The sequence below is a fragment of the Saccostrea cucullata genome, unplaced genomic scaffold (assembly GCF_032062105.1).
Source record: "Saccostrea cucullata isolate Sc308-1 unplaced genomic scaffold, CSIRO_AGI_Scuc_v1 ctg14414, whole genome shotgun sequence".
Lineage (NCBI taxonomy): Eukaryota > Metazoa > Mollusca > Bivalvia > Ostreida > Ostreidae > Saccostrea > Saccostrea cuccullata.
The window spans coordinates 17,268-32,795 of NW_026927995.1; the positions used below are offsets into that span (position 1 = coordinate 17,268).

At 34.7% G+C, this 15,528-nt stretch overlaps 2 protein-coding genes across 2 annotated transcripts; both read right to left on the reverse strand.

Annotated features, from left to right (window-relative positions):
* Positions 1 to 201: 201 nt before the first annotated feature.
* Positions 202 to 1,786, reverse strand: LOC134276107 (uncharacterized). The gene is made up of 2 exons (XM_062758384.1): positions 1,665 to 1,786; positions 202 to 479 (listed from the first exon to the last, which is right to left on the reverse strand). The coding sequence occupies exons 1-2, from the start codon at positions 1,784 to 1,786 to the stop codon at positions 278 to 280; spliced, it is 324 nt and encodes a 107-aa protein (XP_062614368.1). The 3' UTR covers positions 202 to 277.
* A 7,808-nt stretch (positions 1,787 to 9,594) lies between these two features.
* On the reverse strand, positions 9,595 to 11,897 carry LOC134276106 (uncharacterized). The gene is made up of 2 exons (XM_062758383.1): positions 11,732 to 11,897; positions 9,595 to 11,471 (listed from the first exon to the last, which is right to left on the reverse strand). Exons 1-2 carry the CDS (start codon positions 11,784 to 11,786, stop codon positions 9,781 to 9,783), a joined length of 1,746 nt encoding a protein of 581 aa, XP_062614367.1. The 5' UTR covers positions 11,787 to 11,897; the 3' UTR covers positions 9,595 to 9,780.
* Between the last annotated feature and the right edge of the window lie 3,631 nt (positions 11,898 to 15,528).

Here is a 15,528-nt window from a genome sequence, read left to right on the forward strand (position 1 = left end):
GAGCTCACGAGCCACAATAGCACAATTGGTGACTTTCAGTAATTTGCATACCAGTATTTTTGCCTCTTTTCCTTTTCCTTTGAGTATATATTCCCATACTCTCTAATTAAAATAACCTATGTAAAAAAAAAACATTTACTCACTTGAATTCTAAGACCACAAGCAGAGGGAAAATTGAAAGAAAAACTTGAAAGCATGGGTTTTATATTTTGTTAAAAATAGTTTTAGATAATTTCTGGTAAATTTATTTTCTAAGTATAGAATTTTTGCGAAGATTTTATGCACGTGACCTTCTTCCTAAGATCGGCACAGACTTCTGGGGGTCTCCATGCACCATGGAAAGCAGAAACACGTCATAAGTGGTTCTGGCGGTGGTAGGTCTGGGGGTGGTGGTGGTGGTGGTAGATGTGGTAGTTGTCGGAGAAGTGTGGTCACAATCAAAGTTAATGGAACATACTTCAAAATCAAAGACTCTGTCTCTAAAAAAAATTAGAAGGATTTGATTTGTTTAATTAAGCGATTAAGCGTTAGCATTTTTAATGATGTAGTTTAAACATATGCTGAATATATTTGAGAGGGGTTGTGTTTTTATTGATGACTTTCATTGTCTCGAATACGTTTAATTTATTATATAAAATGAACCCCCTTCACGTTGTAGATCCATAGACATTTCAACTCTTTTTTTACTTTTTGCAGCACTATATCACGTGACTGTACGAGGAAACCCTTATTATTTTACCTCATCTTTCTTTAAAACTGGGGGAAATAACAGTGATCATCTAAAAAATAAACTGAACAAAACGATTCTCTGATCAGAGTATAGCATATGAACCCATTTAAAGGAGTATATATGATAAGAGCCAATTTTGGCCCCCTAAAAATCAACATTTTAAAATGACATTCAAATATGTTTAATTGATATTTATTTTGTAGAAGAGATTATATTAGAAATATTTCCAATATATTTTTCACAATTATATGCACTCACTAGCTGTAAATGACATTAGAAATAGTACTTTTTTTGCTATCTAACAAAAAAGCCAAAAATATGCCTTTTTCTTGATGATTTTTCTTATGGGAAACATAGAGCGCAGTATAGAACATGCATAATTTTTCTGTCACTAATTAGTATTGGATAGATACATCTTTGGTAAAAATATAAATCTTGTTCTAGGCTGCGCTCTATATTTTCTGGAAGAAAAACTGCTTGAAAATAGGCAGTTTTATACAAAATATGCTAAAATGGCGGGAAAACGATATTTTTATGATGTCATATTTCTAAAATAACAGCATTTTGATCGAAATGAAATTGACCAATAAGAGTCGCATATATAGCTGTACAAATTAAAGCTACATATAAAGTAAAATTAAGATATTCATTTTAAGGGGCCAATTGAGACACTTACCATATATCGCTCTTTCAGAAGAGAGATTAAGTGCGTAAGTGGCGTAAGTATCCCTGTCAACCAGTCACACTTGTTGATTATATAGACGAAATAATTCGTTATCAAATTTTGGGAGGAAAAAAAAAACAAAGGCTAAAATTTGAAAGAAAAAAAACTAAACGGGTTGTTATTTTATTAGACTGGAAATAAATATTAATTGTGCCAATAAAAAAGAGCTTTTTCAATGCTGCAAAAATATAAAATCACAACATTACTCACTCTGGGACATTATTATGTAAACTGACAATTCCTCTCACGAAATGGTTATGTGGAACTTCATAACTGTAATATGCTCCAAATGAGTTCAACCATCCTGTGTAGAAGCAGTCGTATGTACACATATCTGTCGGGGAAAATCTAAATTAGCCTTTCAATTAGTTTTTTACATTACTTTCTGTACTTCAAATTAGATCTAAAATGTACAACAAACGACAATTTTCTATTGGAATGAAAGATATATGTTTAGCTTGCACTCATATTTTTGTAGGAAACACGATCTTAAAATGATAACGATATCATAAGAATTGGTCTGTCTTGGCGGCTACCTGTGTGTTTTTAATATTAAGGATGCTTCAAAGGAATATACATGTTGTTAATCTAGAATAAAAAAATATGGTCCAAATTGTGATGTTTAGTCCTGCTACATTGAATTTTCACTCTGTAGGTGGCAGCAAATATAATTTGAAATTTACTTTTTGTACTTATATCCACCTGCTTGTTTTAAATAGGAAGCAATGAGAATTCCATCACATTAAAAAAAAAATCTTATTATAATGAAAAATAAACCTATCAATTGAATTTTCAGCTGAACATTTATTAAATTATAACTTAAGCTTAATTTATGAAAAAAAATCCATACTTAATTGCTAAAACAGAGAGTGGCCAATGACTGAAAAGATTTGAATATAATATACATTTGAACAACAAAGCCAGAAAAAAAATCATTAGTTATTTTTCTTTTTTGACATTAAATGATAAATTCTCTTACTCTGAGTATTGTAGTGTCTTATCACTTAAAATTTAAAAACAAAAAAAAAACCTTCAACATAACGTGAACACTTTTTTAGAAAATGAGAGAAAGCATTTTGACAGATGACAATAGCATAAATAGGAACATACATATTGTCTACTTACATTTATAATGACAACATTTAAATTTAAACTTTCTGTCCTCGAAGTCGTTGTCATGGAAACTCTCTATTCCGCTTATAAGTCCCCCGTCTCGGCATTGAAAAATTAAAGGCATGTCCATTTCATTAGCATAATCTGCAACAGAAAATATTTAGCAAACAAAGAACAATTCTTCTGGGTATTTTTCATGATGTTACGCGATAAACCTTTGGTTCGAATACCTGTCCAACTGCAGTAGGAGTAATGAATATAGGACCGATAATCAGGGGTACATTGAACTCTAAATTTTCGGTCATGGTGATAGTCGCTGAAAGCACTCTGCACGCCGCTTAGGTATTGACCCATTGTACACTCAAATCGGAAATGTTGATCGTAATCGTTTACCCATGTCCATTCTGAGTCACAGCTTCTTAACAGCACTGTCAGAAGAATTATGAGCACTGAAACAAACGGTATATTATTTCCTAAAAGAAAGTATATGTTGCAAAAGATGTTGCCGTATCGACTGTTTTATATACTAGTAATTTTTATTTGTTCAAATTTTGGATGTGCTTTATGTTCTATGGTCGATTTAATGACCTTGTAAGCAAACCCAACCTACTATGAGATTGTATTTTGAATAATGTATGTCGTATGAATTGTAAAGCTTTTGTTTAACGTTTGTATTAAATTTGACTACGGAATGTTCTCTCTTCTTGATCAATACTAGTAAATTAGCACACGGCGGATGTGTTGGTCAACAGGGGATGCTTCCTCCTGCAAGACATCTGATCCCACCTCTGTGATTTACAGGGTCCGTGTTTTTGCCATTTTAACAGATTTATATACGTTCAATGTTTGTAGAATTTTTATTATCGTCACTATTCGTCATTTTCATTCAAAGCGAATATAGGTTAATTTAATCTTTGCGATATGCCTTATTCAGAACAAATACAACTTTACACAAATGTTCACGTTTCTATTATCTTGGAATGTTTTACTTTACAAAATACACGGCCTTCTTCGTCAAGTACCTGTAAAAATATCCTTTCTCAACTTCATGATTTAAAACATGAATAATATTCCAGCAAACAGACTAGAATCACTGAGATCAAATTCTTCATTTACATGTACATACCTATGTTGGTCATTTTCCTCATATCTTTGATAAATTGCAACCTATATATTGAACATTATCACAGAACATTTTTGATATATGTATTAATTGCGTCTGTCCGATTAGCTTTTATTCATGTTTTCACAGAAGCGTATGCGAAAGGCAACTTTGTGAAACACAGTTAGAATTTCGCAAATCAAAAGTAAACTGCACTTTAAAATCTGAAAAACTCAAACAATTCATTAATTTTAGCCTGTTAAAACTAAAAAAAAAATTGAAATTAAATTTTAAAAGTTGTGGACATATATTATTATATGTTTTACTAGGTGTATCTGAATATACTCATTAAAATAAAAATAAAAAACGCTGAAATTAACACGTTTTAAGAATGCCATATCTACTGTACTGCACTACGTAAGGATGCTTACATAAAGATATGAGGAATCATGGCTTTGTGGTTCTTCACAAGAAGAGTTAAAAAAGTTCCGATGTAGTCATTCCTTTGGAAAACTTTTATCGTCCATTGCGGCCCCGCCCTACCCCTGGGGGTCATGATTAGAACAAACTTGAATCTGCTGGTATACTACCTGAAAATGTTTTCACATAAGTTTCATATTTCCTGGCCCAGTGGTTCTTGAGAAGAAGATTTTCAAAGATTTTTCCTCTATATTCCTATGTAAATCTTTGATCGTCAGTTGTGGCCCGGCCCTACCCCCGGGGGTCATTGAACAAAATTGAATCTACACTACCTGAGGATATTTCCATATAAGTTTAATTTTTTCTGGCCCAGTGGTTCTGGAGAAGAAGATTAAAGAAAAATCCTATATATTCCTATGTTAAACTTTGATAAGCCATTGTGGCCCCGCCCTACCCCGGGGGTCATGATTTGAACAAAATTGAATCTACACTACCTGAGGATGCTTCCACATGAGTTTGATCTTTCCTGGCTCGGTGGTTCTGGATGGAAGATTTTTAAAGATTTTTTCTATATATTTCTATGTAAGTAAAATTGAATTTACACTACCTGAGGATGCTTCCACACGAGTTTTATCTTTCCTGGCCCAGTGGTTCTGGAGAAGATTTGTCCTATATATTCCCATAAAACTTTGATCAGCTATTGTGGCCCCGCCCTACCTCCAGGGTTAGATTTGAACAAACTTGAATCTACACTATCTGAGGATGCTTCCACATGAGTTTCATTTTTCCTGGCCTAGTGGTTCTGGCGAAGATTCTTAAAAGATTTTTCCTATATATTCCTATGTAAACTTGTGATTGGCCATTGTGGCAAGGCCCTACCCAGGGGGTCAAGATTTGAACAAAATTGAATCTACACTGCCTGATGATGTTTCCACATGAGTTTCATCTTTCCTGGTCCAGTGGTTCTGGAGAAGATTTTTAAACGATATAATTAATTTTTCATTAGTTCATAATTATATCCCCTTGGAAAAAGGCCTGCCCCTTCATTTGAACAAATTTGAATCCCATTTACCCAAGGATACTTTGTGGCAAGTTTGGTTGAAATTGGCCCAGTGGTTCTTGAGAAGAAGATGAAAATGTGAAATGTTTACTACGACAACAACGACAGACAACGGACAAATTTTGATCAGAAAAGCTCACTTGAGCCTTCGGCTCAGGTGAGCTAAACAGCGACTTCTGCACTTTAAATCGATTGGTATAAAGGGAACTAACCTAATATATTGTGGCATACACCTTGATCTAATAATCATGATCATTCGTTGTGGAAGTGATCTGTAAAGGTTCCGTATTATAATGAATGGGGACAGTGGTCCATATTCTCACAGTTTCTTGTTCGAGGTCCGCTGCGCTGGTAATTTTGTTCGCACATTTCCTAAGCTGATTTTTCAACAAAAACCAACATTTATCAATTATTTTAGCATCCGGAGATTGGGCAGTCCACAACATAACTGAATATTATTTTCAGTTTTGCAATTTAGCACAATCCTTGCGCGATGCACTGGCGCAGTGTCGTCTTGAAAAATAAAGTCATTCTGTGGAAAATGCTGGGCAACAACTGGCCACAGTTCATTATCAATTATTACCCTGTACTTTTCAGCATTGCTATTGCCATTGACAACTGTCAGAATACTTGGCCCATTCCAGATACACCCCCAAATCATTAGACAAACCCTTGCACCACGACCGGGACTAATGCATTGCGTCATTCACTCCTCTCCGGGTCTCCATCATGTCTACACGCGAATAAGAACACGATTCCAGTCCCCATCAAATTTCCAATGCCTTATCCCCCTAGCTCGCTCTACACGTCTTTTAATGTTCACATCTCGGTTTCTTATGTTTTTTCTTATGACTCGTCTGTGATATTTATTTCGAAACAAACATCTTTTCACAGTTACTTAATCTGAAACAGTATTTCCCCGAAACTGTTTGGATCTGGCAGTAATTTCTTTTTCGGGTTCGACACGATGTGTTTTACTAACCTCAAAATGATCGTTCGTCCTGCACACTAAGTTTTTCTTTCTCCCCTCTCCAGTCTTCTTCTCTATCGAACCCCGTTCCTGATATCGCTTTAAATATCACTGCATAAACTGTACATCGGTTTAGTCCTAGGCACTTTCTGCAATTTCTGATTGTTTTATTCCATTCTGAAAACTGTAATGAAATAGAATAATTATAGTGGATCGAAATGCCTTTGAAATCGTCCAATAGAATCATTTGATAATTAGCCAATCAGAGTTTGCGAATTATTAACCAATCATCAGTAAGTAGAAACAGTATAAATACAGACACCCATGAAGTAATTGGTTACTTGGTCGTTAATCATCGTTCGAGTAACACCTCCTGGACTAGGTTCTTGGGCTGTGTCGGGAAACAACAGAATTGTTCGTTAGACCACTCAGCTCAGGAACCTAGTTCCTTAATAGTGTGTCTCAGTGACTATAGTGTCTTGGTGACTTAGGGTAGTGTCTTGGTGACTTTTAATAAAGGTGTCTCAGTGACTTTTAGAGTGTGTTTTTAGGTAGTTGCAGACTGTGTCGGGAAACAACAGAATAGTTGGTTAAACCACTCAGTCTGCAACTACAGTGATATAACTTTATATTTGATTATTAGTGATTCTTTGTTATTGTTCGGTTTATAGTTTTCTAATCATTATCCAGATAGGACAGAGGAAAAATATATATATAGTGAATTCAGTCAGTTGTTCGCCATTGTTATTAAAGTTTGTTTGATTTATATTATAAACGTGATTCTTAGGAAGGAATCCTAAGCGGACCCAATAGTTAATCATTTGTTCTTTGTAAAAACGTTACAAAACTTTTTACGATCCTTTGTTTTAACAAGGTTGGCTCCTGATATTTAAAGTCTAAAACTTTTTTTTCAAGTATACTTTTAGATTCTACACACGTAGCTTAATTAAAAATCATATCAAAAAATGGGGGTAAATATGCATCTTTTGGTGCTACAGTACATTTAATAAATATAACCTTTTTGCACTGAAATTTGTGTCTTAAGATTTGGAGACTAAACTTAGTGTCCCTTCAATAGAGAAAGATACTTACAATGTAGGTGCTAAGTTGACCGTTATGTTATGATTTTGAATGAAGCTCTTTTGAAACTCGTAAACCAAACCAGAAGACATTCGATGAGCGATCGAAGAAAAAGCGCATGGCCGCAAGGAATGTCATCTTATGTCTGTTTGTTAGTATGTTGTTTAATGTCCCTCTCAAGAATTTTTCACTCATATATTTAGCCGTCGTGAAGAGCTGCAAATGACCATGTTCGGCACTTAGGGCCATTGAGCAGTGGTGGATCTTTTTCATGCCAGTACCTACTGCGACGCGGGATATTGGATTATACCGTCTCATCCGATGGACCGGTGTCCATTATTTCATTCATTTAGAGATAAAAACAATTCTTACCGACTTCCATGAAGTTTAAGTAATTTAATCTTTCATGTTTGAAAAATAAATCTGATTTTTTTTTTCGCTGAATGTAGATACGAAAGTGGAAATATGTGTATATTTTCATAATTTCATCCATTTCTGTTAAAAATAAAAATGCAATGCCGTAACTACTATTGAGACAAGTGAGGAAACTGTCTCACTAACAATTTAGAGTATTATTTCTGAAAAGTTAAAAAAAAAAGGGGGGGGTTTTCTTTCACCTTATGTCTGTTTTACTACTAAATCCATTAATAGTATTTAAGGTCATATGCAACGTAGTTTGAACATTATTGGGTTCTTCCCTAGAGTTGAAGATTTCCAATAAACGAAGGACCTGTGTGCAATACTTTAATGTCTATATATGGATTTGTATCTGGCGAAAGTTTGCACCTCTTGTAAAACAGATTTTTGTGGGGAAAAAATCTGAAATTTATGTTTTGTAATTTTTGTATTTTTTTTTTTTTTTTTTTTTTTTTTGAAAAATGCAATTTTTTGCATTTATTAATATCTTCCAAAAATACTGCCAATGCATGCTGATTTTTTGTTTATGAACATCTGATGGTACTTTCATCTGAAATTGAAAATGTCTTGAAAAATTATCAATAGGTAAGGTACGTTGCGTATGTCCTTAATTTAAAATTTTGTTTCAATTAAATTAAAGAGATCATCTCAAAAGGTGCGTGTTTATTGTTATTATTTAGAACGCATGTAAAAATAATAAAATATTTGTTTTCTTCCGAAATTTTTCACTCGTACTGAGTCGCCAACAATTGACTGCGAAGGGCTGCAAATTTTAGAGCTCAGCAGCCATGGTCATTGAGCAGTGAGGGATTTTCTCTTGCCAGTATACTTTTTATATCATACTGCGAAATGAGAACTATAGTTTTTAGGTCTCGTCCGAAGGACTGGTCTCCACATTCTGCATTAGGATTCGACCCTGCGACGTAAGAATCAACTCCTTACTGCGTGACAACAGAGTAATCGCTCAAACCACCGCTCCGTGGGCGACAATTAAAAACGTAACAAAAAATTCAAAGATCAAGTCTTTAATTTATAAAGCCTAAGTTTCAGGAACTCCCCCTCCTGAAAACCCTCATCAGAAATTACCATAGACCTGCCTGGGACCTGATTGGCCCCAGATCCATTGCCTCACTATAAAATTGAGCCTACTAACTTTACGGCCTTGAAATGTAGATATGTATACTTTCCAGTGCCCCCATAAGGTGGTGAGCAGACGCATAAAATTCATCCTGTGATGGGCACTATGAAAATACACGTCACCTACAATTTGTAAGTAAATGTCGTAAAAATATACACGGAAGCCATTTCTGACACATGAGTTCGTCAAAATGTCATAAAGACGAAAATTCGCCACACACATCAAATTCCTATTTCTATTAGGTCAGACTATAAGCAGTTTATATTCTGGTGAGAAAGGTAAAAATATTTACTAAGTTGTCGATACACAAGTATTACTGGGTATGACAACATCATTGGAGTAGTATTTCATCATATGGTGTAATGATAGGTCTGATTTGTATCGTTAAAAAACAAGCTGATGATAAATAATAGCTGCAGGGTCAGTACATCGGTTACACATGACAGGGGTTTTCTAGGGGTCATACGTAAGGTATGTTGTTTATACTTCAGGAATCCAAGTAAAATTTATGATAGCAGCGGTCCTTCTTAATCAAATATCCGATTCATTATTATAAATAATTAAATCAGTTACATTTCCCGTGGAAATAATTTTTTTTCCAGTTCATACTTTAGGGAAAGTTCATTCTTTTATTTCATGATGTTAAGTGTACTTAACTAAATCGTTTTTTTACAGTACACCTAGATTTGCCATCCACTATATTATGTGATAATTTCTAGATTCGCTTACTTTTTTGTATACTAGTCTTGAAAGTGATGATTTTGAAGGAATCCCGTTTCCTAATATTTTAAAAAGCACACAATATTCAAAATGTTTTAAGTTTTTATTCAATTTGTATCATAAAAAAACAAAATCACATCGCATGTAAAACAAGCATAAATAAATAATATAAAAACGAAGATAAGAATGTAAAAGAAATGATTAAAATGATTTATAGATGAAGCAAAAGTGAAACAAACACAAATATATATACACAGATATTGGATTTCTTAAGGTAATTTCAAATATCTATACAATTAAAGGAAGTTAGTTCAAAGCATTAAATCTCATACATTGAGGCAGAATATCGGGACACATCAGGCATCTTTGTCCGTTGTAAGTCGCAACTCCTTGTTCGTAACACCTTGATGGTAACCCTTGAGGAATCGGTGTGCACGAGGAACGAAGGTTTTCACAAATCTGAAGCGGCTGTTCTTGTTGTTGACATGCAGGGTCAATCTCTGGACATCCGGGACATTGCTGACCGTTCAAGCCTTGAATAAATCCATTTCTGATACAGGACTCAGGGACATTTCTTAAACGTGGGTTATCAGGACACATGATAGCTGGGCAGAGACGTGGGTTGAATGGCCCGCTCGGTGCTGGTGGAGCTGGTGTAGCAGGCGAAAGATTTGGCCGCCTTGGTGCTGGTGGGCATCCGGGGATTGCAAGTCTTTCTGGACATTGTGTTGAGCACTCTTGTCCCACATCCTGGGATCGTTGCCGTAAACAGCGATAGGGCACTCCTTTAACATCCGGGCACTGGATTCCTGGACACATGTTGTAGGTTTCCTCTATACATCCAGGTTCTTCGGTTTTGAAGTAGGGGCATGTTAAACATGCACGATTTTCAAAGGAGATGACAGATTGGGACTTACAACGGTTAGGGGCATTTCGTGGTGCTCCCCAACAGTCTAAAATATGATTTTGGCAAATTTGTAGGTTAAGTCCTGGGCAGAAGGGGTCGATGATTGGACACTTTTTACAAGGAACTCCTTCAAAGCTGGAGAGTTCGCCCTCTTTGATGCAGTTTTGTGGAATCCCAGTGAGTGGTGGACAGAAGGATTCCGGACAAAGCTGGACCTGTGGACTAGATCTTGGTATATACTGACTGCAAGCCATGGCTGGTTTAATTTTTGGGCAGGTGAGACAGTTGTTATTTTGATAAACAATGACTTCTTGGTCGATACATTCTTTTGGAATTCCTGCGGGAAGGCTGGCGCACCCTGAAGATTGATGAGGACACACCGCTAGATTTAGATCCGGACAGAATGGATCGATTTCCGGACAGAGCTGACACTGAGATGAGCCCAACACGACCATACGACCTTCTTTCAAACATGTACTTGGTATTTTAGAGGTATCAGCACAGGGTAATCCGGGGCAACGCCTTAATTCCGGCGTGTTACAACCTGGCTCAGTGGTTTTCAGAAATGGACACGACAAGCAGGGCCGATTATTATACTGAATTACACTCTGGTCGATGCATTTTTTAGGTGCTGAACTAGGAACACCTGTGCAGTCCACAATGTGATTGGGACAGATGTCGAGATTTAAGCCCTCACATAATGGGTCCACAATATCGCAACCCCTGCACTGGGCACCGTTAAATTCGATGACGTTCCCCTCTTTGATACATGACCTGTTCACTGAGGTAAGGGAGGGACAAGAAATGTGTAAACAAGGCAGCACCCCCGCTGGTTGTGGAGCCATTCCAGGTCTTAAGGCTGGTGATCCCACTGGTGAAGGTACGGCACCTGATTCTGTTGGTAAGTTTTCGTTTGTTGGTAAACATTCCGGAATTACAAAGTCACAACTTTTACAGATCGTGTAGCCCTGGAACATGAGATTTCCGGGTACAATACAGAATTCTGGGATGTTTTCTGGAATGGCCTCACACATTAAATGTGGACAGGTGGGGAATGCTCTCCATAACCACGGGGAAAACATGTCCTGACCTGAAAGAATGAGGATGAAATCATTTTAAACATACGAAATTCAAATAATATTATTTTTGCAACATTGAAAACCAAGTTCAATTCATTAGTAATGACTCCTACATATATTAAGATTTAAATTCATTAAAACTAAACCATGAAGAATAATTGGGGAAAAAAAAATTAAAACACTTGAAAAATTTTGCCGTCTATTTAAAATTTTTGAAAGATTTTTTTCTTTTCATTGATAAAGTTCTTTAGTTAATTCTTAAGATACATACCATTTACTGTGAAACTGCAGAGAAGAAGTGTAACAAGAATACTAAGAGGAGCCATGGTTAATAGTAACTTGTCGCTGAATGTCTGATTCAGGTAGGCTAGTTCGTCTTTGTATATATACAGTTTCGTGGGAGCGGACAGCTTACGATGATAGATGTTAACGTCCGTCAGAAAACACGAGTAAATAATTAATTAACCAATCAGCGCTCGAGAATGCGGGGATTCCGAGAACGTAAAACTCCTAGATGACGTATTTACTGTTTTTAGTTGTAACTCGTTCTCATTAACATAATCACGATTATGGCCAAGGTGAAATAGTTTAATTAAATTTTATTCTCTATTAAAATATGTTTGTGACTAATAATTTGAATGAGTAAAAAAGTGTGTTTGCCAGACTGAATTTTCGGTCTCATTATTAGTCATTCGATACTTTTGCTTTTCTGGCACTCCAGAAGAGTATTTTTATGCATGTCTTCAAAATTTAATGTTTAAACAGGAAATGTTTTTTTTTTATTTTACTCCTAGAAATTAAGAAGCTTTCCTTTATCTATTTCCCCCCTTATTGTGTTCATTTTGTCTTATTCCTGTGTTCGTTGTTTGTTTTTATCATTGTCAATGTTAATTTGGCAAAACATTTCTTTTTTAAGCTTAAACTATTCAACACAATTTTCTTCAGAAAGTATTATTACCATTACAATATCAAAAAAAGTAGAAACAATTCAAATAAAAAATATTAATTATTTGATTTTCAGATTAAGACAGATCAGCGATTTACTGCAGATGTTACCATTTTTTGTTATAGCCAGCGGTTGATCTTGACATAACACTGTCGACCAGCTTTGAATTAGATAACTCCCTTTCACAAATAATTACGTATGTAAAATACCAAACTCAGTGTTATGTAAGAACAACATTTTATTCATCTTAAAATTAAGTTATAGCATACATAAATTATGTCTATGCTTATACTAAACGATTTCTTTAATCTAATGCGATCACATATGTACATGTAATATGCATATATTTTATATCTTGGCAGACATATTCATGAATTCTATAATCAAAACATCTAAATTATTCACTACACATGCTATGTAATAGTTTCATTGAGGAATTAATTTTTAATTTTTGTATAGTATAGTAAATATGTACTGTAGTTATTTCTTATAGTAGGTACATGTACTAACTGATTGACTGAAAAACGTCTATTTGCGGATGGGGGGAGTGGGGGTAATGTGAACGCTGAATGTTGCTTCACAATATTTATTAATTCATTTTAATGTCTCTTTTTTTCTTTTTTAGTGTAATACATTTTTTTTATTTTAGTATAGTATTACTGATTGATTTTTTTTCTTTTTAGTGTAACTTTAAGTTAAATGCTGTTTGTAGTCTCCAGTAAAGATTAAGTATCTTAATTTCTAAATATACACTGTATATGCATGAGTCTCATCTAAAAATACGAAGAAATGTTGCTCTTCGTTAAATTAATTTCAAGAAATATAAGATCTACATATTCTAATAAATAACTATTTATTCTGCGATAGCTTGTTACAATTTCTTTATTCATTTTTTTTTTAAAATGAAAAAGTTAAACATGTTCTGTCACAAAAGAGCACTCCAAGATGTCGAAAACAATTTTGCAGAGGAAATGTGCGATCACTTTCCTCGCATGCTTGATGTATCTAACTCGTAATTTACATTTTTTTACCCATAATCTGTTTCCTTGCAGGTAACCATCGTCAAGTACAGTTTCGACCACTTTTTAAAAGAATTTCTTAAGAACGGCAATATCAATTGTTGTGTACTTTTTATTTATGGATGATAATTTTTATGAAAAAAGTATGTATTTTTCATATACAAATCTTCTTTGCTTTCTTATGTGCAATACAAATATGATTTATCAAAAATCAAGAATTCCGTGTTGTGGAAGACAGCTGTAATTAAAAGGTCATGCATGTGTTAATCTGTTGAGAAGCGTAACAACTGTTGTAAAATACACCTGTTCTTAATGACAATAATAAATTTTACAGTTCTAGGTAGAGAACGCACGGTGGTTTTGTCGGTTCGCGTGGACTGTCCACCTCCTCAGGCGCATGCTCGCCCTTGCGTAGAAATTGATGTTGTCCGGATGTGGAATATTTGGTATAGTGTTCGATATCAAATTATCATGTCTTTTGACAAACAACTTTTTCAGCATTCCCGTTGGACATATGTGGTTAAATAACGTGATTTTTTTTTGGAAGAAAAAAAACAATCTTGGTTTGAAGTTGATAAAATACTGAATTTTAAGTGTGTTTTAAATGTACTGTAGATATGATCGATTTTAAAACTAACAATCATTGTACTCCCTGCTTGAAAAGTGGGAGGGTATATAGTGATCGGGATGTCCGTCCGTTACGCTTTTGGGTATCCATCGGCCATCTCTTATCCGCAACTCCTCATTTACCACTGAATGAAATTAAATGAGACGTTCACAGAATCTTTGTTACATAGTGCCATTGTGCATCTCTTATTTTACTTTTTGATCGGAAACATATTTTGGGTTTCCCAGAGCAAAACATGGACACGACTATTCTTTCTATAATATTGAAGGGTACCCATCTCTTCTCCGCAACTCCTCCTATACTACTGAATGAAACATATGGAGATAACAAACAGTATTCAAGATCAAAAGTCCATAAAACAATACAAATTAGGAGCAGAAAAAAAACTCGGACCTCCAAAATCAGAGGTGGGACCAGGTTATGTAATGATACTTTCTTAGATTCTTTATAGCATACTATGTAATACAGTTGTGCACCTCCTATTTTTCTTATTGACTGGACACTTATTTCGGATCTCCCAGAGCAAACTATGGACTTAGCCATAAACATATGAGAGGCGGGGGTATCATTTAGTGAGCTCATTGCTCACGTATTTCTAGTCTTGTTCTAGAAAGCAGAGTAAAAGCAAAACTAATTAAAGTCAAATGTTTTACATTGAAAATTATAAACATTTATTTATGTTTGATTTTGAGATTTCAGCTGTACATAAATTAATTTTTAAATTTTTTTTTCATGTTGTTGATTTTTAAGTTCAAGAGAACTAAAAAAGAATACAAGGAAGATCCTATTGCGCAATATTTGAATTATTAATTAATGAACAAAAATCTGCTGTTTAAGGCAAATGCTTGTCATCAGAGTACTGCTGTCCTTCGTTACAAACTTCACATTAATTGTTGGACGAAGAAAGCACGTTGCCCTATCGTGGGTGGTACTTCTCCTTCTAGACATTTTATATTGTGGTTTATCAAGCTTTACGTTAAACCCACTATCTATAATAAATTTCTCACAACTCGGTCAGTTCACATATATTATACCTGACGTATAATATGGCTGACCACAACGTGAATCTGTAGTTTAAAAAATGACTTAATATAGTTCAAAGTGTGTGGAATGATATTAATAAATACACTTATTTATAAAATCATTTTTTTTGCGATGAGTAACATAACTAATTATACGTATACATGTTAATCCTACATTGCAGCTCTCGGGTTGGACAAATAAATCGGGTTTCCCTGTCCGATTTTTTTTGAGTTAGAGAGCTACGATTCTACAGCTACATTAAGCCTGATTTATGTAGTAGAGAAACCTGTTTTAATCCTTTGGAGTCATTTGTTAAAACTGGATTTTCCAAATACAAACATTTAGATACCGAGGTCTTCGATTATATACTTTAAGGTATCTATGCAGAGATACAAATGCTTACATTCAAGGCTAATGCTGACTTCCTAATACTTTATGTTACTATTTTATCA